A 26,781-nucleotide genomic window follows, 5' to 3' on the forward strand; every position below is an offset into this window, starting at 1 on the left:
TTGTTCTGGACAATCAAGGTTATCTATTTTATTTTTTTCTGTTTCAAATAACTGTACATAAAATTATTGGGAAATTGTATCAGATCCTCATCATCCTAATAAGTCATCCTAATGGGCAGTAATGTATGGGGAAAGACTACAGCTTGGGAGTTTTTTTATTTGAATGAGAGGGGAGTAAAATAGTTTAGTGACCAAATAAGTTGTGGGAAACAAATTTAAGATAATGGTTTGTAACATATGTTTAAAGTAAACAACAGAGAATTATTGTGTTAACTTCTATCATTAAACTAAAAACCAAAAAAGATCTCCGTGAGTGTTTTTTCCTTTATTGGTGAGACGCAAACCTCCAAAACAGTCACAAGTATAAAACGATTAAGGAGTCTGTTTAAACAGGTCAGTAAACAACACTAAAGAGTCTAAGCAAACAGAGGAAAAGAGAGGCTGCACGTCCAGCGATCAAACCAGCTACACCTGAAGCAGCTGCAGCTGCAGCCGGAGGCTCCCTGAGTAAAATCAGCTGATCGCTGCTGTGCCTCAAAGTGTTCGATCGATCAGTGACAAGTGTCAAAAGATGACCGAGAGACAGGGACCAAGAGAGGAAGGGGCCCCCCAGAATTTTCTTCTGCACCCCTGGACCTGCTAACAGAATAGTTCAAGGATCTGGTCCACTTTGTACCAAACGCTTCCCCCCAGGTGTCTCAGTAACCTCCCTGATCGGAGTGGACAGGCTGAACTCCTTTTAACCAGTTAGGAGTTTTAATCAGTGTGAGGTGTGGCCCTGTGCTAATGTGTAGCAGAGTGGAATTACTCACCGAGCTCAGGAGGAGGAAGAAACAAGGAAACAATAGGAGACTTTCTCTATGTACCTTTGAGCAACAGGCCCAAAGGAAATTTTTATAAATTTCAGTTTACACAAAAGCTAAAAAGGTCCCAGTGAAAGAAAAGGACAGAGGAATGAGTATTATAATACCAAAGCTACAGCTTACATAGATTAACAGACAGGATGTGACAGTATACTTCGGATGCTCAACGCTTGTGGGATTGGTTGATCTCTAGTGTCCATGCAGACATGTCCTTTTGTGATTGGACGTCCTACACTGTTCACTCAGACAAAGCATGTCAAGTACTCTGTGATTGGATGTTTTCTGGCGCGCATTCTGTCCACGCGTGATCAGGTATCTTTTAATACATGCGGTTAATACATGCCTGTCCGTCTTCCTGCCTTTTCACAGAGGGCCCCATGTATGGCTTCCTTTTGACATTCAGAAATAGCTCCCATCTCACCCACATACCTGCAACGTCCTCTCTACTTAGTCCAAACTAAGTTTTAAAGTGAGCTTAGCAATAAATCATCATAAACTGAATCAATCGATCAGTAAGCACAGCTGATCACATTACAATACATCAATCAATCAATACATCTATCATAAGTAATACAGTCGTTAGAGGCAACACTAGTTGATACTGTTAGATTTTAACTTTCTTTTTACTTAAATCAGTCGACTACTAAATCATTAAATCAATCATGATTAGGGAAATTGGTAATTTAACATCCTCAATTTTCATCATAAGCTAAATAAACTCTATGCTATCTGCAGGTTGGAGGCTCACTTCCTGTGAGTCTTTGAATGTAGGCTCTTGTGGTGAAGTAGTAGACTACTAGGGGGAGGGGGGGAGAGACCCAGGTTCAATCCCCCACGGTGACACATCCACCTTTGTTACCCTGAGCAAGACACTTAACCCCTGGTTGCTCCAGAGGCGTGTGACCTCTGACATATAAACCAATTGTAAGTCGCTTTGGATAAAAGAAATCTGTCTTTTTGTCATACTTTTCATCATTAAGTGCTAAAAGTAAAGATCATCTTAAGCCAGCAGTAATATTGGTCTTAGCATGCTAAGCTAACCTTAGCTGAGCATTAGCATAGGACTTTTAGCATTAGCATTACCTTTAGCATATGGGCTAGCATCAATGGACACATGGCTTGTCATTTCATGTCCTTTCATTTCAGTTCATTTAAGTACTAGTCAGAAGAGTTGAAATCATGGTTAGATAAATACAACACATACACAGCTCATTTCAAGTCATTTATTTTAGCTCATTGGATTTACCCAAGGTCATCCAAATGTTTGTAGGTTTTATTCACCTGTTCTCATCCTCAAGCAGGGATCTGGGCCGAAGTGGCAAACAGGAAGTGATGGAGTGTGGAGTCATTTATAGGGGGGAAGACCTGGAATGGTCCAAATGTGAGCCAGTACAGAGGGGTGTACTGGAGTACCTTAAGTTGCTGTTTTAAACAAAGAAGCTTTGTTTAGCATGTAAAATTTAATTTCCGGTTTTATAGTCGATATATTGTGTATTGATGTAGCCAGAAATGTTTTGGACTGTTGAGGTAACATAATGGTGTTTAATTGATTGTCAATTAACTTTGGTTTGTCTTGTAGGAGGGGCTTCTGGTATAAAGGAAGGAGGCAGAGGCTCCTCTTGAGAGAACAGCTTTGGCCTGGAAGGGCACATGTGCTAGAGACCATAGTCAGCCTGATATAGGTTTTTTTGTTTGTGTTGTTTAATATCAGTTTGTGATGATAATTTGAGTAGTTTATACTTACTGTAGTTTCCTTGTTGTGTTTTTGTTTTTGATATATTTTTGCAATAATTCACTTGCACAATTGCGCTTTCCACATATCTGGTGAAAAAATAAATTGAAGCACCAGGTGAAGAACTCCATGTCTCCTCCTTCCACCATGGGGCTAAACATTACAGTTAGATTATAAACTCTCTGTGAAACTATTCAGCCATCAGTGACACTGTGTTGGTGTTTTTCAGGTGAACCTTGTAGGTGGGCAGATTAAACAGTGACAATCACACTTTTATTTGTGCAGCTACCAGAATTACTGTGTTTCTGCCAGTTTCTTCACAGTTATGCTGCGGATCATGCGCAGTAGACTCTGGTGCCAACAGGAAGTAGCCCTGTAGTATTTCATGGGACCAAAACTGGCTTCACTGCTCTCCATTCAAATCTGCAGGTTGGTTTTGTCCAGTAATATACTGTCTATGGTTTTAGATTTCAGTCTCTCTGAATTTCTTGTCGATGTCCAAACAGACAAAAACTCTGTTACAATTTTCACAATCTGAGATGCAGCCACCAGTTCAGAGGTCAGAGGTCAGAGCAGCCTGACAAAGATCCACCATCTACAAACGCATGTGATAAAGTCACTGATCACGAGACGAAGGAACATGTTTCTGCACTGAGCCAAACTAACGCTGAAACAAACAAACTATATTAAGGCTCAAGTTCACAGTTTGTTCAGTCCGGTGTATTTGTGAAAATGATGTGTTTCACCACCTGAAATGAAGAAGTTGAAGGTGTGAAGATTGTTAGTTAAGATAAATGTTTGCAAAACTGCAACTTCTTATTTAGATGGTGATATCATTGTATCTTTGCAGGTATTTTTGTTCAGAGATATGAAGAGGATGTGTTTCAGTGAGGATGTGGTTAACAACAGCAGCAGAGCTCTGCAGGTTTTACCCCCTAATGATGACCAGATAAACATCAGAAACACACGAGGCTCACAGGAACAGACAGTTGACTTTTTATTGGGACATAAGACAAAGAGGCGTTTATTGAATCCTGATGAAAACCACTTTAACTCCTGGAAGGTTTGGGACCCTGAGACTAGTTGCAACAGTTAAAACATTGATGAGCGTCCTGACTGAACCGTCTTTAACTGTCTGGACTTAGAGCATCAAGCTTCCACAATATGTAGCAGCAGGTCTGTTCATGTTGTTTTCAAAGGAAATATCTCTGCAAGTCACTGAAGACACGACAAGTCGGACATTTAAGATGTGTGAAATGTTTTCACATTCATATTAGTTCAGAGTAGGTGGTCATGTGCATCCAGAGCTTAGAAGAAGTAACCTGAATTATTAGATTTTTGTACATTCTCAAGTCACATTAGGTGCATTTACACTGTCTGTATTTACCAGGCATGTGATTGGCAAAGGGCAAAAACAGGAAAATATACTGACTCTATTATAACATGGATGATGAAGCAGGACCCATGACAACAACTTATTTGGTGAATGTGTTGCAGTGGGAATCAAAGACAAGTGTCCACTGCTCCATCGCCACCTCTCTATAATAATTATTTTGTATTCATTTACCAAGCTTCAACAGTTAAATGTGCAACATGAAATAATTGATTCTATAAAATTAGTTCAGTAGAAGTTAATAGATTATTTTAATGAATAAGAGACAGCAGCAAAGGTCGCAGCCTGTTTACTGTTAAAGAAACAGTTATAATTCAGGAAACTCAGATCAAACAGTCAGATCAGTCTCTGTGTATTGATAAACTGTAGGAGAATGACCGCGTTCACGGCATCTCGCCAGTTACACAGAAGCCATTGCTATGGAGGAGCGCTTGCTTGCCTGTCTGTTGATGAGGAGCGACCCCGCGGTTCAAAGCCGTCTGAAACCCCGTAACAACCATTCACAAGAAATGAATTTATAACTTGCCAAAAGGACATAAAGACGCCACTCTCTCCCGATGAGTCCAAGCATCACTGGCAGTAGCGACTGGAGTTTCTTTTTGAGTTTCACGTTGCTGTTTTGCTTTAGCTGATGCTTCAATTAGCCTAAGTCAGTGTAGAAATGTTCGCGATTAAAAGCTTTTTGCTGGTTCTACAAAGTTTACAACGGGCTGCTGTAGCTTCAAAAGCAAACAGTGAACCTTAAAATCAGGTCAGAATTCTCCAGCTGGAAGACGATTTAAGGAAGTTAACAAGAGTTAAACGTTCCTGTTAAATGAAGCTGAAATCCAGCTGCTGTGTTCTGAACTGGCTGCAGAAAATAAAGATTTTCACAAACTGATGCAGGAAAAGACATTTTATAAAACTCACAGTGGGCTTCCTGATATGAGATGAAATCAAGACTTGAATATTGTTGTTCAAAGTCAGACTGAAACAGAAACAGCTGAGCACAAAACACACAAACATTTCTCACACTGATAAATAAAAACAAAAACAATCAGTAATAAAAATCTATAAATGATCTTATGAGATCTTTGTTCTCTAAAGGCTTCAACTACTCGTGTAAATGTGCTGTTATTTAACTGCAGTGGAGTCTTTTCTCTGATGAGCTGATGTTGATATGGAAGTTGTTGATCAGTGGAGTCTGACAGAGGCAGAAGGGTCTCCATCGTTTTCATAGTTCACCACACCATCATCTTCATCTTCATCATTATTCACCTGTGAAACACAAACAAACCCTCACTCTGACACACTTTAACTGACAACTTTCACATCACTGACCCACATTTAACACAAGGAGATAAGAAATAACCTGACAGCACCTGAACGCACCGTCAGTTACTGTTACATGTTTCTGCCACTGAGAGAGGAAGTGTTTCTGTGGTAACGAAGGACACGCAGAAGGAAATTAACTAATTAATTAAAAGTCAAAGAACATAAATACAAAGTATATTAAATCAAGTGTTCATGTTCCTGCAGCTGACTGACCAGAGAGGGAGTGTTTATGTGGTACCCCAAATCCAAAATATTCCTCCCAGTTTACTGCTGATGTTTTGAAACTGAACACAGTTCACAGTTGAGTCAGCAGACCCTGAACGCACCATTAGTTACTGTCTGATCTGATCTTTATCTGACTGGCTGCTGGACAGTTTGCATTGGAACTAGATTTTATAGTAGTACAGTAACGTGGACGTTGTTTTTGGAAATAAAAATAATCTATCTGCATTGTTTAAAGTCACTAGAGTGATTCCTGTTTCTGTTTGTCTTCTTCTATCTATATACACTTCAGAATGAAGAACAGATGTCACAAACACTGGTTTGCTGTGTAAAGTACCAACTGTAAAAACATTATAAACTCAATGTGTTTTCATCCATCTGTGTTTTTGTCCCTGAAAAGAAAAGAGAAAGAGTCGACTTTAGTTTCCACAGTGAAAATCCAGCTTTATCAAAACTTCCTGTTTCTGAGTTTCATCTGTGAATGTTCTCACCTTTAGTTCTTGTCCAGATGTTGACTGCCACAACAATTATTATGAGTGCTGCTAAACCCACAGACACAATGATGAACCTCCAGAACGATTCTGAAAACATTAGAAACATTTTGACTGCACAGTTCAGTTCTGTTTGAAAGTGTCCTTGGTTGACGTGAATTTTATTATTGATAAAGATTTCATGCCAACACAAATCCAGACCTTTTAAAACTACATCTATACTTCTAGTTTTCTAAAAAAAATTTGTTCCAGATTTAATCTCACATGTGTAGAGGAGTACCAAACATAGCCGAGTGACAATCATTCATAATGTAGACTTCACAAGGAAAGAGAGAGAGAGATGTAAGATGTTTAGTCACTACCTTGTTTTGTTTCATCATTTCCAGATGGTGTTTTGTTTTTCCCCTCTAATGTGCTTCCTTTAGATTTTGGTGAATACGATATGAAAGAACACAAGAAGATATGAAAAAATACCTCATGTTAACAAAATGAGAAAGAATAATGTTCTAATCCTAAACATTAAAATTCATCAAATAAAATCAAACCTACCTGTTTTCTCACATGAGGACTGGGGGCCAACGCTACACAGCAGCATCTGGCCACTCTTATTATCTGTCACGTTACACTTCAATAACTCACAATAGTTTGACTTCTGGCTAAGAGGAGGAGCTGTAAAAGCCACAGTGGCTGAACAGGAACCTTGTGATGTCACCATGTTATTCTTATTACCCTCATACAACCACTCGACTGTGTGTTCACACTTTCCATATGTCAACACAGAGCAGATGAAGCCGACTGTATAACTGATCTGATATTGTTCAACTGGAGAAGATGGAGATATTGTGAGAGAAAGACAACAAGAGTAAAGTTAACTTCATCACTGTGATCATAATTATTGTAATGTTTCAGTATATTGTTCTAACAAGACAGTTTGAGCTGAAAACATTATGATGGAAATACTCACTGTTAATAACAGACAGATAAACCACAGAGTCTTCACCTTGTTGTTGTCCTGATTTCTTGAACTGTCTGCAGGTGTAACGACCAACATCCTCGACTGTGACATTCTTTATAACCAGAGAACAGTTCTCTGTAACACTCAGTCTGTCTGATTTAGCTTCGAAAATCCCATTTTTACTGATCTTCCCATGTGTAATCAGCTCTGTTGCTGCTGCTGCCCCAATATCACGACTGGCCAACCAGGAAGTCCCGTCACAATTATCCTGATTTTGTATCACATTTCCACAAGGCAAAGTGACTTCATCTCCAGCTCTGACAGTGAAGGAGTTGAAGTTCTGTCCAGTTGCTGCTGTTGAAGATGAGAGATAAATGTAAAAAATGAGCTGTGAGAGGAATATGGCTTTTATATTTATATTTATGTGAGAATAACAAACAGTGTACAGTATGTTCCTTTTACAAGAATCCACTCAACACACCAGGTTCAAAACAAACATTAAACTTGGCTATCAAACTTTAAGGTTAGCTTCTTAAATACTAGTAAATTAGTAATGTTTATTTTATTCATGTATGTATTTTGTGAATCCTTACCTGTAAACTGAAGCACGAGTATCACAAATAAAGACACGTTAATCCATCTGAATCGAACCATCTTGCTTCTCTCTCTCTTGTTCTCACGCCCTCAACTGTCTCTGAACTTGTGCGTCTTGAAGAGAGATGCGGCATCTACTTCCCGTTATTAAAGTGTCACTTCCTTATAGTGACTTGCATCTTTTTTCATTCTTTGTTGTTGAGTCCATCAGTTTTTCTCGTTTTCTTTCTTATAAATATTTTAACAGCAAGAAGAGCAACTGATGTCTTCGAGTTTTCAGCAAAACCAATAATGTGGAGGGAACCAGAGGCTCGTGGTCCAAAATCATGAAACTGGCGGAAAACAAATGTGATGTGGTGATGTAGTGGTTTAAGAATTGTTGGTTCCTCTTTGTAGCTTTGTAATGTTTTCTGAGAACTGAATGAGAAGTATTTTTTGTTAATGTGGTTAACAGCAGCAGCTCTGGAAGGTTTATCTTCTAATCAGGCTCTCAGGAACAACCAACCAACACTCTGATGACACATGTTGCTCTCTGGACTCATTAGATTAGAATCAGCTTTATCATTATGCAGAGTACGGGTACACGGCTAATGAAATGTAGTTTGCATCTAACCAGAAGTGCAGAAGTGTTCATACAGATAAGTGCAGGAAGGTAGTACTACAGCATAAGTTATGCTATATCCTAGAATACTCTCTAAGGCCTTTTCAGTGTTTGTTGAGAGACAATGGTGATAATTTAACTTAAATACTGAATAGAGCCTTATAGTTCAGGCAGGTGCCAGTCAGTTTAATATCACGTTACATGCAGCTTCCAGTCACCCATATAAAAAGATTTGGTTGATAAATTGTTTCAGAACTGTTCATTATGATGTAATACTCACTGTAAATAACAGAAAAATGAAAGGAAAAGCTGACTGGCTGCTGAGAAGATGTGAGAGAAACATTAAAAATTTTAAGAAAGTAAAACACTTGACGTCTTGGTTAAATTTAGGTTAAGTAATAAATACTAATAACTCAGCTTTTTTAATGTTTCTGGTAGTTGTCGTGTAAATTGTATCTTGCTGGTGAGGGATTGAGCAAATAATTCAGTAACAACCAACCCTTGTCTTTGAAGAATTTATTAATAAAAGAGAATAAACAGAAGTACTAAAACACATATACAGCCGGTCCAGAGACCTGCCGCCTAGGGCGTCTTCAGGCGTCTGGCCCCGAGCAAAGGGATGCATAATCATTTACTCAGTCTAGGTTTCTATGTTTTGGGGAACAGAGATCCTCTCTCAGCCTTGAATGATCATTCCAGGAGAGGAGATGAACAACAGGAGAGGAAAACACCAAAACAATCTGACAGCTCTGACTTAAACCCTAGTAAATGTGGACGGACTAACATAAGCAGTATAGGAGAGGAAAGGTTAAGGATTAAAAACACAATACATATATATCTATAAGACATAATTATATTAGTAATAACAATAGTAATAATAATAGTAAAAAACATACATAAAAGATTGAATGTAAGAGGACACAATTTTCTGCCACAACAGTTGTCTGATAGATTTTCTATATATTCTTACCTGTTAAATGAAGCATCAGAAATAAAAACACTTTAATCCATCTGAACTCAACCATCATGCCTCTCTGTCTCTCTTTCCTCTCTGCTTCTTCTACTTGTAAATCTACGAGTTGCTCCTTAAAGAAAAAAGTTGTATCTGTTTCCTGTAATTAGTCACTTCCTCATTGTGACTGTCCTTTCTTTTTCCTCTCATATGTCAGTTGTTCCTTTAAATGTAGACAGACCTCCTTCTCTTATGGCTGACATGAGCTGGTATGAAGTTCACACTGACCTGAAGTATCTGGAATTAAAACTGAAAATTTAAACCTTGTGTGTTTGCTTTAATTACTTTCATACCAGAACATAAAAAATAACCTGAACAGAGATATAGATGTTAAAATGACTGCATATCAAACAATAACAGCTGATATAGAAATAACAGTAAAAACTAATACATGTTTAACTACAACACAGCACTAGCACATTAAAGTGCCTGACAGCAAGTTCATCAAGCTAAATGTCCCATATATTATGTTCAGTTACATTTCAAGCAGCCAGATAATGTTGTTATTGTGCTACTAGTTAACCTACTGCACCCCCTTCTGGACTAAAAGGCTTTTTAAAGCAATACATCCTGAAAATGATCATAAAATAAGTCGAATAAAAACATTCATCAGTTATCAATGAACTGTAATGATATGAGCTGTAACTACACTGTGGTCTCTTATTTGTTTGGTTAGTTGACGGTGGTGTAGAGGTCGCTGGGATCAGCTGAGGCTCCGGCAGAAGAAGAGGAAGCTTTCACGGTGCTGTAGGTCACTGCATCATCTTCATCATCACCATCTTTACCCAGAACCTGGAAAAGAGACAAACAGCACAACACAGAAATTACACAACATTAAATGAGAGAAGTGTTTTCATTCACTGCCATCATCACTAGAACCAATCAGACAGCTTACCCGGCCTTTACTGTTGGTCTTCCTGGTGTAGCTGATGGAGGCGTAGGAAACACCATCTTCAGGATCAGCCTACACAGAGAAGACAACATAATGGCTGCTCAGTAACATGTGGACTTGATTGTGTTCTGGTCTGTTCTGGTGTCGTCCAGCTGCATCATCAGACTCCCCACTTCTTCTCTTGCAGAAAGAATTTAGATTCAAGAGTCACTGTGTGTCTCATAGAGCTACATTTTGAACAACAAATCTAAAAACAGTGAGTGTAACTTTGTCCTGGGTGTAGTGTGAGATCTCACCGTGTCCTGACTGCTTTCTGGACTCACTGCAGGGTTTAAGCTCCGTCCCTGAAAACAACAAACAAACAGAGTCTACTTCCATGTGGTCAAACACTGGCTCTGTGAAGGCTGTTTATATTTGGATGACTCTGTCAGAGAGCAGCTGATTCAGCTCTGTCATAACTGTAGAAACATTTGATTACTCAGCCGTAAAACTCACAGTGTTTTCATCCATCTGGGTTTTTTTTCCTGAAGAGACAAAAGAGAGTCGACTTTAGCTTCAACAATAAAAATCCAGGTCCATCAAAACTTCTTGTTTACAATATCTGTGGTTGCTCTCACCTTTAGTTTTCTTCCATATGATGAGTCCAACAACAATAACAACAGTTATTAAGAGAGCTGCAACTCCCACAAACACAATGATGAGCCACAAAGCTGGAAAGAAAAAAAAATTGACAGAACAGATTTAGTTTAGATGGTAACATAGGTCCATGCGCATAGGATGTTTTTTTATTAATTCTTGAAGTGTCTATTTTAAGATTCTGCCAGTTAACAGGCTGATATAATGTACTATGGGGTTTATTTTTAACCCTTTATTATACTTATTGTCAACCTGAATCCGAAATAAACAGAAAACAGCGTAACTTTTGAAGCAAACAGCATACAGAGACCAATGAGTACATTTTTTCCACACAAATCTGACCCAAGGAATTCAGTTAAATGGTTACTGTTAGGATTCAGACACATCTTGACTCTATTTCAGGACAATACAACAGTGCGAAAATAGCTAAATATTTTCTTTTAATTAACCTCAGAGGGGACAACTTTTGTAAAAACTTTCCCTGTGGTAATTTTACTGCCTTCAGTGACATTAAGGTGGAGCAAAGGGAGAGGGGATCATATCCACACAGTATTTGCGATAAGAGACTCTGAAGCAGCAACTTCACCCACAAATACCCTTCATACTGTAGACATTGGAGGTCTTGGTATGGATAAAACTGGGTTCATGAAAATTGTTATAAAAGATTAATAGGTAACTTGGATTAGAGATTTAATTCCTTCACCAACGCTTAGCAACAACAAATATGTAACGTCCTGTTGTGTACCAACAGTGTGGATTTGTGCATTTTATATCAAATAATTTGGAGACTCAAAAATCCCTTCCCTCTCTCTCTCTGAGAAAAAGGAGGGGGTAGGAAAGTTTTCTTGGCCTTTTGACATGCAAAAACTAGAGACATCGCCTGGTGTTTGGTAAGAGTCTGCAGAGACTCAATCAGACATGCCTCTCTGTCTCTCTTTCCTCTCTGCTTCTTCTACTTGTAAATCTACGAGTTGCTTCTTAAAGAAAAAAGTTGTAGCTGTTTCCTCTAATTAGTCATTTGTCACTTCCTCATTGTGACTGACCTTTCTTTTTTCTCTCATATGTCAGTTGTTGCTTTAATCAGCTGATCAGCTGAGGCTCCAGCAGAAGAAGAGGAAGCTTTCACGCTGCTGTAGGTCACTGCATCATCTTCATCATCACCATCTTTACCCAGAACCTGGAAAAGAGACAAACAGCACAACACAGAAATTACACAACATTAAATGAGAGAAGTGTTTTCATTCACTGCCATCATCACTAGAACCAATCAGACAGCTTACCCGGCCTTTACTGTTGGTCTTCCTGGTGTAGCTGAAGGAGGCGTAGGAAACACCATCTTCAGGATCAGCCTACACAGAGAAGACAACATAATGGCTGCTCAGTAACATGTGGACTTGATTGTGTTCTGGTCTGTTCTGGTGTCGTCCAGCTGCATCATCAGACTCCCCACTTCTTCTCTTGCAGAAACAACTTAGATTCAAGAGTCACTGTGTGTCTCATAGAGCTACATTTTGAACAACAAATCTAAAAACAGTGAGTGTAACTTTGTCCTGGGTGTAGTGTGAGATCTCACCGTGTCCTGACTGCTTTCTGGACTCACTGCAGGGTTTAAGCTCCGTCCCTGAAAACAACAAACAAACAGAGTCTACTTCCATGTGGTCAAACACTGGCTCTGTGAAGGCTGTTTAGATTTGGATGACTCTGTCAGAGAGCAGCTGATTCAGCTCTGTCATAACTGTAGAAACATTTGATTACTCAGCCGTAAAACTCACAGTGTTTTCATCCATCTGGGTTTTTTTTCCTGAAGAGACAAAAGAGAGTCGACTTTAGCTTCAACAATAAAAATCCAGGTTCATCAAAACTTCTTGTTTATAATATCTGTGGTTGCTCTCACCTTTAGTTTTCTTCCATCTGATGAATCCAACAACAATAACAACAGTTATTAAGAGAGCTGCAACTGCAACATACCACCACCAAACTCGATAGACTATAAAAGAGGACAACATCTTATTTTGTTATTTTGTGTTGTGTGAAGACGTCTGACTGAATAAGAAAATATCTCCTCCCACAGCTGAGTGTCGCTCTGACATTCAGACTTCAGAAGAGGAGAGATACAATTAAAAATCAGTAAATCAATAATAATTTTCTCGATCACTTCCTATTTTCTGTTGTATACAATGAATGGTCAGTTTTGTCTTTCTAGAAAGTGACTTAATTAAAGAGGCTTTCATTATTTTATGTTTTGCCATAAAAATGCCTAAAAGTAGAAACATGCAAAAAAAATTAGACAATGAATAAAATAAAAGTAAAATGAGGTTTATTATGGAGAGAGAAAGAGGCTGACACTAGAGAAAGATGAGTTACTACCTTGAAGGTTTGTTGAAGTATCATTGGTTGTTGTTGTGGCTGTAACTGATTTTGTGTTTTCAGTTGTTGTTGTTTGTGCGTCACCTGTATGAATTAATAACACAACCCACAAAACTGTTCAGTTAGAAAATCCCTCATGTTTACCATCTGCTGTCACTAAATGAGAAAGAATGATGTCATCTTAAAAAGTCATCAAATAAACAAATGTTTTGGTGGTTTTAGTCATCTTGAACAGCTCAGCATATTCTCACCTGTTTTCTCACCTGAGGACTGAGGGCTGAAGGTGAACAGCTGCACTTTTCCAGAGTAACCATCTGTCACTTCACACTTCAAGTTAGACTTTGATTTGTTACTAAAATGAGAATCCAGGAAAGACACAGCGGCCGAGCAGTCAGCCTGCCATGTCTTCATTTCTTTGTTATCTTTGTCCACATCTTTACCCTCATACAGCCACTTCACTGTGTGTTCACAGAACTGTTCACGCGTCGACACAGAGCACCACAATGTCACCTCATCAGCGTCCTTACGTTCAGTCACTGGTGAAGATGGAGATATTTTGAGAAAAAGACAACAAGAGTAAAGTTAACTTCATCACTGTGATCATAATTATTGTAATGTTTCAGTATATTGTTCTAACAAGACAGTTTGAGCTGAAAACATTATGATGGAAATACTCACTGTTAATAACAGACAGATAAACATGACAGTCTGGAGCTTGTTTTAACGACCAACATCCTCGACTGTGACCTTTATAACCAGAGAACAGTTCTCTGTAACACTCAGTCTGTCTGATTTAGTTTTGGACTTTACACCAATCTGCCCAAGTTTAATCAGGGCTACTGCTGAACCCCTGAAGACCCATGTAGTATATTCACATTTTCGCTGACCGTCTATCACATTTTCACAAGGCAAAGTGACGTCATCTCCAACTCTGACAGTGAAGGAGAGGGGAAGTTTTTCAGCTGCTGCTGTTGAGAAAATGATGAAAAATAAAGTGAAATGAGAAAATGTCTGTTATGTTCATAGTTAGTGACGATTATTTCTTTATCCTTAGTTTCCAAGAGTTCACTAAACTCACTGGTCCGTTTATCATCCGATCATTCAATTATTCCATTTAATCTGGCAAACCAAAAACAAAAAAACTAATAAATATTTCGTGTTTCTGTTTTTCTATATAAATCAAATATGAAAACTGGCATTTGTTTCCTTGCTTTCAGCTCAAAATGAGAAATATAATAAACAAGGAAACCAAAACAAAATAATAGGTCGAATTTACGTTTTCTGTATTTTTCTTTATGTGTTTTCCCATTTCTCACTGTGCCGTCCATTCTGATTTGTGCATGTGCAGTGGATGATCTCCAGCCGTGGAACGAGCCTACGAAGCAGTGTCCCTCAGTGGCAAGACTGTATGACTGCATGCTGGAGCCTCTAGTCTCTTGCCCTGGTGCCATCCACAAGCTTCTACGTTGCAAAATAAAAGCTTGTGTCTGGTTTGTGTTTTTGAACTGAATTATAATGGCAATCTGCAAATTAATAAAATACTTAATAAAATATCTGTCAATAAGATAAATTCAGAATATCGTGTTAATCATTAAAAAAAACTTCTATAAGATGATGGTAGACAGACTAAAGATCCATTCTGAGATCATTATTATTTTATTCCAGAAATCTGGTTGAAAGATTGTTTTAAACTTTTAAGTGTTATTATCCACTGTTACAGTTACAGTATTAGCGTGTATGTCCATGCTATAGACATACAGGCGAGCATACTGATTGAGATTCAGTCAGATTGTGTGAAGGCCTGTGGGTGTGCTGGTGATTATCTATATGTCACATGTATAGCTTAATCCTTTTGTTTTTGACATTATACAATGTTCATCCATCCATCCATCCATTGTCAACTGCTTATCCTGTGTACAGGGTCACAGGGGGCTGGAGACAATCCCAGCTGACGTCGGGCAAAAGGCAGGGTACACCCTGGACAGGTAATATAACTAATTACTTTCAAATGACAATAACTAGTAATCTATAATGTATTACATTTTTGGAAGTAACTTGCCCAAAACTGATCCTGTGTATGTGCCATCCCAGTGACACACACACACACACACACACACACACACACACACAGTAGAATAAGCAATTGTATTTACAGTGATTTCCCTATTAATTGTGGAAAAATTATAGGATCTAGAAAAAGTCTTGGAAAGAGTATAATATTATTATTTATTCTTCATTATCCTCTCCTCCTGCACTTAATTATCAGAAATTGCTGCAGAATCCAGGGTATTTTCTTTTCCAGCTTAAAGCAAATACAGAACAAAACCATACTCTTGATCTGCTCTGATACAGTGTTTAGATTTTTTTGTTTCAGACACAGTCTTTTTTGTTAGCAACAAGTGACTTACTCAGCACAGTAGGCTATACAGTAGGCCTATACCCGGCATGTCATTTTTTAAAAGACAAAAGGTATATTCCTTAGGTCAAACTCTGCTACCTTAAATTTCTAGAGGTAACGTTGATATTTGCTAACAAACGTCATATTTAAATATATGTTAACATCAGGGACACATCCAGCAATCTGGGACAATTAAGGTAGTTTAACACTACTTTGAAGAAATATTCAATGATAAAATGTATAAGTGGGGGGTCTGGGTGTCCTCCCCAGAAGATTTTGAGCATTAATTAATTTCCTGCATTCTGGAGAAAGTTTCTGCACCAATTTATGGAGTAAATGTCTTTACTTACAACAATAAAAGGGAATATAATGCAGTAATCAGTAGATTTTTTTGTTGCTTAAGTAACTTTCTTGGACAATGCACATTTATTTCTTCTATATTTAAATTGCATTGCATGTTTTCTTATTGTGCAAATAAACCTTTCTCAAAGCTTTTTCATTTGTAGTGTAACATTTCTTATTCCAAACTATTTTTCAGGACATATTTAACCAATTATGCTTTCAAAAAGTGATGGGGGCATGTCCCCAGCCAACCTAGTGTAAATGACACCAATGGTAACAGATTTGTAAAATTTCATGAATGTGACTGGCAGAATATGCTCAAGAGTTTTTTAAGAGCACACGTTTATAACAATTCACATACGCAGTTAAAACAATGGCTGTCCATCTGAGTATGTTGTAGAGTCTGTCTGCTCTCTGTCTGTTTTTCTGCTGTTTCTGTTTTTATCTGCAGTTTATTACAACCCGAACATTTTTGTGTGACTGTTTTCTTGATCATTTCTCTCGGTGTTTCTCTGCAAAATGCTTAAATGGGTCACCAAATATAGTTGGGTGGCCGTTAATGTACCTCAATGGCCGCCCAAGTTAGCCGATGTGTGAGAAACACTGATATTAATATCAATCTGACCGGCCCACACCAAAACAAATAGTCCCTCTGGCACATGTCAGTATTGCCAGGTGGCCAACCCGCCCCTGTATGGCCAAAATCGTTGATTTAAAAGTTTAAGTTTTTTAATTGATTGCAACAGACTTGCTTATGAACTTACCCGTGACTCCGACTCTTTCTCCTGCTGCTGCTGCTTCTTCTTTGATTAATGGCGGGTTGCAAACAACTTACAGGAGTGTGTAACACACATATAATTTGCGACCCTTGATAGGCTACTACATTTAAAACGATATTTCTACCAGATTGCTTTAATACAATATAATAACAATGATAGAATGGATCTTAAGTCTGTACTGTGTAGGCCTATCTTATAGACGAAGTATTTTTATTCATTAGCATGATTGCCTGAACCAGACGCAACTATCTGTGACATTTGCAGAATAATATTTGGAAATATATTAGGTATGAGAATATAATTGCAATCTAATAAGAATGAAGTCATAATATTTTAACAAAATCCACCTGCCCTTCTGCTGTGCATTAACCGGTGTTCTGCTGATATGGTAGCCTAGTGGTTATCCCCTATTATCTGACAGACACAGAGTCGCCTGGGAAAACTGAAACACATAAATCTCACAAGCCTACACATCTATATAAATGTTAACTATAGCACCTCTGATAAAGTGCAGCTCACAGTCGCTTCAGAAGGAAGCATCCTGGAACAGAGAGACTGTCCCAAACAGAGCAAAGTGTCTCTGAGCGGTGAGAATGACAGAGACACAGAGCGACAGGTGTCTGTGTCTCGGTCAGGTGTGTCATGTTATTCTCTCACTACTTTGCGGCGGACTAAACCTGTTAAAAACAGGCCCCTTTTTCCAGAAAAAACGCCTTAAATTTCATACCCAAAATGAATCAGGAATAACTCCTTAACCATTTGGCCTAGATGCATAATTCTGGTCTCCTTTGAAAAGTCAGAAGCTAAGGAATATAAATCCATTGTGTATTATTCTATTTATTTTACTTTTACAGACTACATGGAGATGCAATAAAGAAAAAATCTGATTTTTTTTATCCTCGCCTGGTAAAAAACGTTATATTTTAATACAATAAACCATCAAAACCATCCTGAGGAAGCTTTTAATGCAACTGAATATCTTCTAATACACCTACAATGCACTTGTAACTGTAAATCTGATGAAAAAAAACCAAAATACTACAGTTATCAAACAATATTTTCAAATATACCAGGCGAATTTCCATATTTTGGCAATATTTATTGTTAAAATGCTGACTTTTATTGATAGATATCTTTAAAATACTTTTTCAGTCCATACAACCAATTTCCAAATGACAAAATTGAAATATTGATAAAAACAGGAGTATTCATCAACATTCCTGTCACCAAAAGCACTCCCATGCTTTACAGGCCTGTAGATTGAGAACAGAATATCAGCGATGGGGGGGGGTATCAATCGAGCAGACCTTACATTTGATATCCTGCATGTCTATATATCTCCTTGAGCACATTTTGGTTTGATCACATCATTACAGTTTTTCTCAATTGCTAAAACACAATTTCTGAAACCTGCTCCATTTTCTGAAAATGTGAAACACAAAACCTCAGCTTCAAGCACTATTTACAAAACCTCTGACTCCTCGTGCAAAATGAAACTTTCGCCTCAAAACAGTTTTACCTGTGCTCAAAACCAAACACTGCTCTCAAATCATAAACAAAGCAATCAAAATGATATAGACTATCAAGAACATATAGTTCTCAGAGAGAAGTACATTTTTAATCTCAAAACAAATTTCATAGTTGTCCGTCATTGATTTAATTTGATGAATGAAAACATGTTCTATCATAGTGGCTCAAAATTGATCAGAATTTATAGTCTGCTTTTCTCTTTGCAATTTTTTTGTTCCTTGTAACCCTATTTTTACAGTTCTGTACCCTGCATCTCACAACCTTGTCCTTTGTTTCTTGTACTGTAATTCTTGTTCTTTGTTGATATGAACCTGCAACCAGTCAAAATCTATTGAGCAATCAGTACTGTAAACAAATGGAAAGCACAATGTTCAGGGCCGGACAATTTGCTCTCTGAACTGGCTTAGATTGATTGTGTCACATGATTTGAAACAAGTGAAATGAATTTTGAAGGTTGTGTTTAATCAATGACGTGTGTTCTCTATTTGTATTTGATTGTTGCCACTTGTGTTTACCAGTATGGAAGACATGTGCATTAGAGTGCAGAATGTGTTTTGAGAATGAGAATATGTTTAGAGTTCTGCTGAAAAGTCTAAGTGAGATCTGCAAATTGTGTTTTACCACGTGAAATGGTAGTGACAACAGACTGCACAATTAGCTAAATGATTCAGGCAACTGCAGACTTTGTTCAGCCAATGGGTTTTAGTGTTTTAGCAATTGAGAAAAACTGTAGAAAGTGTGCAGAATTGTGAGTTGTTGCATGAAAGATGACAGCTGTGTTGTAGTTGTGTTTAACTTTTGCCACATGTATTTACCATTTTGCAACAAAAGTGCATCACAGTGCAAAATGTGTTTTAGTGAGTGAGAATGTGTTTAGAGTTTTGCAAAAAGAGTGGATGAGATTTGCAAACGATGTTTTAACTACCTGAACTTGTTTAAGGTTTTGCCAAAAGAGTGACTGATTCGACAAATGGGTTTAGGCCATTGAACACTGGGTTCAGAGAATGGGGTTTAGTGTTTTAGCAATTGTGAAAAACTGCATTGCGAGCAGCCTCCGTTCTTTGAAGAGCTGGGAGACACGCTGCGTCGGGATATAAGGCTACATATTAATACGGAAAATATTTTTAATGTTGCTGTGGAGTTACATTCGGGGCTACAGTCAAAATAATCTTTCTACCAGATTGCTGGAATACAAAATAATAATGATCTGTCCGTCTGTATTTATGCTATCTTAGGCGGACATATTTTCAAGTAGGCTATTTTTATTCAGCATGATAATCTCTTTATCTTATTGACGGATATTTTAATAAGTATTTTTTTTATTCGCATGATTGCCCTTACAATTCAATTCAAAAACACTAACCTACAAGGAAGATCGAACCAGACGCTAGCTTTTATTTTGAAAAAAGAATGGACAGCACCGTGGGAAACAGGAAAACAAATAAAGAAATTCGACCTATTATTTTGTTTTGGTTTCCTTGTTTATTATATCTCCCGTTTCGAGCTGAAAGCAAGGAAACAAACGTCAGTTTTCATAAAGAAAAACGAGATACTGATTTGGTTTTTGTTTTTGGTTTGCCTGATTAAATGGAATAATTGAATGATTGGATGATACATGGAACAGATTTGGTTTTCTTAGTTAAATCAAATGTAGCAAATAAAGAATCTTTAATAATATTGATAAAGTTATTTTTTACAGTGTGCCTTCCATTTATATATGTGATACCTTACCTGTAAACTGAAGCAGCATTGTAAGAAATAAAGAAATCCATTTGAACTCAACCATCATGATTCTCTGTGTCTCTTGTAGGAAGTCTCGCTCTATCTAGTTCTCTGTGCCCACTCCAGGGGGACCTGCTAACAGAAAAGTTTTGGTTGCAAGGATCTGGTCCACATTTGTACCAAACGCTTCCCCCCAGGTGTCTCAGTAACCCTCCCTGATCGGAGTGGACAGGCTGAACTCCTTTTAACCAGTTAGGAGTTTTATTCAGTGTGAGGTGTGGCCCTGTGCCTGTGCAGAGTGGAATTACTCACCGAGCTCAGGAGGAGGAAGAAACAAGGAAACAATAAGAGACTTTCTCTATGTACCTTTGAGCAACAGGCCCAAAGGAAATTTTTATAAATTTCAGTTTACACAAAAGCTAAAAAGGTCCCAGTGAAAGAAAAAGAACAGAGGAATGTGTATTATAATACCAAAAGCTACAGCTTACATAGATAAACTGACAGGATGTGACAGTATACTTCGGATGCTCAACGCTTGCTGGGATTGGTTGATCTCTAGTGTCCATGCAGACATGTCCTTTTGTGATTGGACGTCCTACACTGTTCACTCAGACAAAGCATGTCAAGTACTCTGTGATTGGATGTTTTCTGGCGTGCATTCAGTCCACGCGTGATCAGGTATCTTTTAATACATGCGGTTAATACATGCCTGTCTGTCTTCCTGCCTTTTCACAGAGGGCCCCATGTATGGCTTCCTTTTGACATTCAGAAATAGCTCCCATCTCACCCACATACCTGCAACGTCCTCTCTACTTAGTCCAAACTAAGTTTTAAAGTGAGCTTAGAAATAAATCATCATGAACTGAATCAATTGATCAGTAAGCACAGCTGATCACATTACAATACATCAATCAATACATCTATCATAAGTAATACAGTCGTTAGAGGCAACACACGTTGATACTGTTAGATTTTAACTTTCTTTTTACTTAATAAATCAGTAAATCAATCATGTTTAGGGAAATTTAGTGTCCTCAATCATTGTCAGTTATTTAACATCCTTCTTTAATCTTAAAAACTTCACGTTCATCACTTGTTAATATCTCACACATTTTCATCATAAGCTAAATAAACTCTATGCTATCTGCAGGTTGGAGGCTCACTTCCTGTGAGTCTTTGAATGCAGGCTCTTGTGGTTAAGTAGCAAACTACTATTTTGGGGGGGGTGATGGTACAGTGGACACATGCCTTTAGTGTGAGAGACCCAGGTTCAATCCCCCACTGTGACACGTCCACCATTGTGTTTCTGAGCAAGACACTTAACCCTTAGTTGCTCCAGAGGCGTGTGACCTCTGACATATAAAGCAATTGTAAGTTTCTCTGGATAAAAGCATCAGCTAAATGAAAATCTGTTGAACTTTCCATCATTTTGTGTTAAAACCAGAGATCATCTCACTCCAAATGTTTTTCTCAAATAACAATACATAAAGCATATCAAAAACATAGAATATTTCTGATCACTTTCAATATACTTTGTATTAATACATCAGAATACTGAATTAAAGTTCACGTGTTTTTTTAACTGTTTAATGTTCGTGGATGTACTCTCCTTCTTCTGTCTCTTGTTCTCGTGCTCAGATTTTTAGTCTGTTTTAGACAAAGGGGGTAAACCAGAGATCAAACAGTGAAGCTGACCAAAGCCTGCATGGATCCATGTAGGCCCCAATACGACGTCAAAACCCTGAGACACCCCGTCGCACATGACCAATGTAACTGTGTTGGTTAGATTATAAACTCTCTGTGAATCTAAAGAAACTATTCAGCCATCAGTGACGCTGCGTTGGTGTTTTTCAGGTGAACCTTGTAGGTGGGCAGATTAAACAGTGACAATCACACACTTTTGTTTGTGCAGCTACCAGAATTACTGTGTTTCTGCCAGTTTCTTCACAGTTATGCTGTGGATCATGCGCAGTAGATGCTGGTGCCAACAGGAAGTAGCCCTGTAGTATTTCATGGGACCAAAACTGGCTTCACTGCTCTCCATTCAAATCTGCAGGTTGGTTTTGTTCAGTAATATACTGTCTATGGTTTTAGACTTCAGTCTCTCTGAATTTCTTGTCGATGTCCAAACAGCCAAAAACTCTGTTACAATTTTCACAATATGAGATGCAGCCATCAGTAAAGAGGTCAGAGGTCACAGCAGCCTGACAAAGATCCACCATCTACAAACACATATGATAAAGTCACTGATCACGAGACAAAGGAATATGTTTCTGCACTGAGCCAAACTAACACTGAAACAAATTATATTAAGGCTCAAGTTCAAAGTTTGTTCAGTCCGGTGTATTTGTGACAATGACGTGTTTCACCACCTGAAAAGAAGATGAGGAAGTTGAAGGTGTGAAGATTGTTGGTTAAGATAAATGTTTGCAAAACTGCAACTTCTTATTTAGATGGTGATATCATTGTATTTTTGCAGGTATTTTTGTTCAGAGATGTGAAGAGGATGTGTTTCAGTGAGGATGTGGTTAACAACAGCAGCAGAGCTCTGCAGGTTTTACCCCCTAATGATGACCAGATAAACATCAGAAACACACGAGGCTCACAGGAACAGACAGTTGACTCTTAATTGTGACATAAGACAAAGAGGCGTTTATTGAATCCTGATGAAAACTACTTTAACTCCTGGAAGGTTTGGGACCCTGAGACTAGTTGCAACAGTTAAAACATTGATGAGCGTCCTGACTGAACCGTCTTTAACTGTCTGGACTTAGAGCATCAAGCTTCCACAATATGTAGCAGCAGGTCTGTTCATGTTGTTTTCAAAGGAAATATCTCTGCAAGTCACTGAAGACACGACAAATCGGACATTTAAGATGTGTGAAATGTTTTCACATTCATATTAGGTCAGAGTAGGTGGTCATGTGCATCCAGAGCTTAGAAGAAGTAACCTGAATTATTAGATTTTTGTTAATTCTCAAGTCACATTAGGTGCATTTACACTGTCTGTATTTACACACATTTGGCCAGTGGGAATATGGGAGTGAGAGTGTTTTTTTTATCTTTTGGATGGATGTGGCATGCTTGGTGTGTTTTGCTTTTGTTTCTCCGTCTGTCTCTCTGTATCACTTTCCCTCTCAGTCTGCGGCTGTGGGCGGTTGCCTCTGGCTTTCCTCTATACCTGCCATCAAGTAATCAACACTCCTTTAACAACCCAGGTCCTGATATCAAGTATTTTCTTGCCGTATCTTAGAATCATACACAGTAAATCTTGTGTAGTGTTTAAGACAGTTAACTTGCCAGTAGCTAGCTGGTCTGCTTGTTTGCCTGCCTGCCCAGCTAATCCTGGTTTTCTCTGCCTTCAGATTAGCCTGCTACAGCCAGCCAGATCCCTCAGTCAAGTCTCTCTCTGGTCTTCAACCTCATCAGCCCTGCCCCTCTCACCAGCCAGCCACCCTTTCACCTTACCTTTCCAAGGTGTTAATAAAAGACTATATTTATATCTGCCTCGAGTCTGAGTTTGGATTCAAGTCTTGATGTCTGACAGTGAAGGAATCACAAAACACAGTGTAGAATTAAGTGGTAAACATTTCTTTATTTGCAGTTAATATATTATCAGATATGATAAAGAGGAGACTGTTACTGACTCCATTAAGGCTGAAAACCCATTCAACCCAAACACACACACACATCCCAACAAATATGTCAACAACAATGCTAAATGAAAGTGAATTAAAATGAGTTCTTCTGTACACAGAGACATGAAACTGAGCTCAAGCTGCTGTAGCTTCAAAAACAAACAGTGAACCTTAAAATCAGGTCTGATGAGTTAAATGCTCGTTCCTGTTAAATGAAGCTGAAATCCAGCTGCTGTGTTCTGAACTGGCTGCAGAAAATAAAGATTTTCACAACTGACGCAGGAAAAGACATTTATAAAACTCACAGTGGGCTTCCTGATATGAGATGAAATCAAGACTTGAATATTGTTGTTCAAAGTCAGACTGAAACAGAAACAGCTGAGCACAAAACACACAAACATTTCTCACACTGATAAATAAAAACAAAAACAATCAACAAACAAAACCCAAAATGATCTTATGAGATTTTTGTTCTCTAAAGGCTTCAACTACTCGTGTAAATGTGCTGTTATTTAACTGCAGTGGAGTCTTTTCTCTGATGAGCTGATGTTGATATGGAAGTTGTTGATCAGTGGAGTCTGACAGAGGCAGAAGGGTCTCCATCGTTTTCATAGTAAACCACACCATCATCTTCATCTTCATCATTATTCACCTGTGAAACACAAACAAACCCTCACTCTGACACACTTTAACTGACAACTTTCTCCTCACTGACCCACATTTAACACAAGGAGATAAGACACATGTCTTTGGTGTGAGAGACCCGGGTTCAATTCCTCACTGTGACCCATCCACCGATGTGTCCCTGAGCAAGACACTTAACCCGTAATTGCTCCAGAGGCGTACGACCTCTGACATATATAGCAATTGTAAGTCGCTTTGGATAAAAGCATCAGCTAAATGAATTAATATAATGTAATGTAAGGAGATAAGAAACAATCTGACAGCACCTGAACGCACCATCAGCCACTATTATGTGTTTCTGCCACTGAGAGAGGAAGTGGTTCACATGTTCTTACCAGCTGACCAGAGAGGGAGTGTTTGGTGGTACCCCAAATACAAATACAAATGTTCCTCTTGATCCAGGTTTATCAAAACTCCCTGTTTCTGAGTTTCATCTGTGAATGTTCTCACCTTTAGTTCTTGTCCAGATGTTGACTGTCACAACAATTATTATGAGTGCTGCTAAACCCACAGACACAATGATGAACCTCCAGAACGATTCTGAAAACATTAGAAACATTTTGACTGCACAGTTCAGTTCTGTTTGAAATCCTGCAGCTAAAGTAGCAACGAATCACAGACTTTCATCAGCTCGCAGTTTTCCTGCATGTCTTTGCTAACTGTGAATGTAGTCGTCTGATTTGTGAGCAGCAGTGGATCTTGTGGATTGAGCAACAACAACTGAGTGAGACTGACTGAATAAGAGAATATCTCCACCCACAGCCGAGTGTCGCTCTGACATTCAGACTTTAGACTCCAGAAGAGAAGAGAGAGAGGGACTGGAAAAAAAACTTTACTTACAAATGATTAGATAAAAGTATCTAAATGCTCCACTACATCAGAGCAGAAATGCAATGTTCAGAGGAAAGAGAGGGAGAATACATGTAAAATAAAATAAACCAAATGATTGTTTGTTATGACTTTCTGTTTTATACTTTGATGAATGGCCAGTTTTGTCTTTCCAGAAAGTAAGTTAAAAAAATCATCAAACAAACAATAAAAAAGTTTGTTTTAGTTCAGTATGGGGAGAGAAAGAGGCTGACAGGAAGACAGAGAGACTCTAGAGAAAGATGAGTTACTACCTTGTAGTTTTGTTGAAGTATCATTGGTTGTTGTTGTGGTTGTAAGTGGTTTTGTGTTTTCAGTTGTTGTTGTTGTTTGTTTGTCACCCAACAAGCTGACACTGCTGGTAGGTTATGTGTTTGAGTTAAACCTATAGAGAGGCCCTGTCCTTTGATTATAAATCAAATCTGTCAGCTAGGGAGTGTGTAGTCGCTGTTTTTAAGGACTGATTCTGGAGCAGCATCATGGAGCCTCCTCCAAAGCTGCCAGTGTTGAAAAGACATCTTATCTAAATAAGATATAAGATCCTCCAGATTTAAGCTAAGAGAACAAGTCAGCTAAGCGGTGAGCGGTAAAACCAGCACATGTTGACAGAGACATTTAGACTTTTCCAAAAAGACACTCAGACAGTAAAAGTCTTTTCTATCATTACATGTTTAGATCACTCATAAAGAAGCAGGTTGAGAAAATGATGCTGTCAGCTGTTTCCTAGTTTTTGTCTCTTAAACTCTTGTTTGGCTGTTATTAAAGATTTAAGCTTTGGTCATAATCACTTTATGAGTCTTTTTATTCAGCACTAAGTTCATCAGTGTCTACTGGCTCTTGAACTGCCATTAAGCTCAGTAGCTCTGGTGGTATCATGTGTTTCCTGTTTGACTTCAAACATAGTAGATATAATAATATAGAGTTATTGTTTTTCAGCAGAATCAGCTTTATTGCCAAGTAGGTTCAAGAAATTTGCTTTGGTGTGTTTGTGCTAAACAAACATGGCAGGTTTAGAAACATAAGAAAGATTCATCGGGTCTTATTTAAAAACAAGAGATGTTTCTGTGTCATATATAGTGACAACGCCCGACAGTCAGAGGGGCCTCCAACTAAATTTTCAATAGGGCCCCCGAAGGCCGAGGGCCGGCTCTGCTTCCTGTATTCTGTATTTACTATGATGAAGGGTTTGTTTAGTCTTTACAGTCACTTAATTAAAGAAGATTTTTTTCAGTTTTGCCATAAAATTCCAAAATATTTGTACAACAACGTTTATTAAAATGAATAAAATAAAAAGTAAAATAATGAAGTTCAGTACAGGAAGAGAAAGAGGCTGACAGGAAGACAGAGAGACTCCAGAGAAAGATGAGTTACTACCTTGTAGTTCTGGTGAAGCATCATTGGTTGTTGATTTTGTGTTTTCAGTTGTTGTTGTTGTTGTTGTTTCTGTTGTCAGAGATATTGTAAGAGAAAGAAAACAAGTGTAAAGTTCATCACTGTGAAAAGTAATCAAATAAACAAATGTTTTGGTGGTTTTAGTCATCTTGAACAGCTCAGCATATTCTCACTTGTTTTCTCACCTGAGGACTGAGGGCTGAAGGTGAACAGCTGCACTTTTCCAGAGTAACCATCTGTCACTTCACACTTCAAGTTAGACTTTGATTTGTAACTAAAATGAGAATCCAGGAAAGACACAGCAGCGTAGCAGCCAGACTGTGATGTCTTCATGTCTTTGTTATCTTTGTCCACGTC

At 38.2% G+C, this 26,781-nt stretch overlaps 1 protein-coding gene and 2 long non-coding RNA genes across 5 annotated transcripts; all 3 read right to left on the bottom strand.

Annotated features, from left to right (window-relative positions):
- Positions 1-6,055: 6,055 nt before the first annotated feature.
- LOC119912700 lies at positions 6,056-7,953 on the bottom strand. Of its 3 annotated transcripts, none has more exons than XM_038731990.1 (4): positions 7,564-7,953; positions 6,980-7,321; positions 6,565-6,837; positions 6,056-6,434 (listed from the first exon to the last, which is right to left on the bottom strand). In XM_038731990.1, exons 1-4 carry the CDS (start codon positions 7,622-7,624, stop codon positions 6,367-6,369), a joined length of 744 nt encoding a protein of 247 aa, XP_038587918.1. In that variant the 5' UTR covers positions 7,625-7,953; the 3' UTR covers positions 6,056-6,366. The 3 variants fall into 3 exon arrangements, with proteins under 3 accessions (XP_038587918.1, XP_038587919.1, XP_038587917.1); XM_038731991.1 differs by having other exon boundaries at positions 7,016-7,324; positions 7,564-7,951; XM_038731989.1 differs by having other exon boundaries at positions 6,980-7,324; positions 7,564-7,949.
- A 3,675-nt stretch (positions 7,954-11,628) lies between these two features.
- LOC119912794 lies at positions 11,629-12,318 on the bottom strand. The gene is made up of 3 exons (XR_005446247.1): positions 12,279-12,318; positions 11,986-12,054; positions 11,629-11,882 (listed from the first exon to the last, which is right to left on the bottom strand). It is a non-coding gene; the product is annotated as an uncharacterized LOC119912794 (long non-coding RNA).
- A 280-nt stretch (positions 12,319-12,598) lies between these two features.
- Positions 12,599-25,317, bottom strand: LOC119912829. Its single transcript, XR_005446280.1, has 2 exons — positions 25,287-25,317; positions 12,599-12,692 (listed from the first exon to the last, which is right to left on the bottom strand). It is a non-coding gene; the product is annotated as an uncharacterized LOC119912829 (long non-coding RNA).
- Between the last annotated feature and the right edge of the window lie 1,464 nt (positions 25,318-26,781).

This window comes from Micropterus salmoides, unplaced genomic scaffold (assembly GCF_014851395.1).
Source record: "Micropterus salmoides isolate LMB-PRFRI ecotype aquatic unplaced genomic scaffold, ASM1485139v1 Ms_hic_scaffold_2, whole genome shotgun sequence".
Classification (NCBI taxonomy): Eukaryota; Metazoa; Chordata; class Actinopteri; order Centrarchiformes; family Centrarchidae; genus Micropterus; species Micropterus salmoides.

What these genes read in the sequence shown, in the direction of transcription:
- LOC119912700 (XM_038731989.1), bottom strand. Translation starts at nt 7,624, where the DNA reads ATGGTTCGATTCAGATGGATTAACGTGTCTTTATTTGTGATACTCGTG. An exon ending in ACTCGTGCTTCAGTTTACAG is followed by an intron (nt 7,325 to 7,563) that starts GTAAGGATTCAC and finishes CATCTTCAACAG; the next exon opens with CAGCAACTGGACAGAACTTC. An exon ending in GTCCTCATGTGAGAAAACAG is followed by an intron (nt 6,435 to 6,564) that starts GTAGGTTTGATT and finishes CAAAATCTAAAG; the next exon opens with GAAGCACATTAGAGGGGAAA.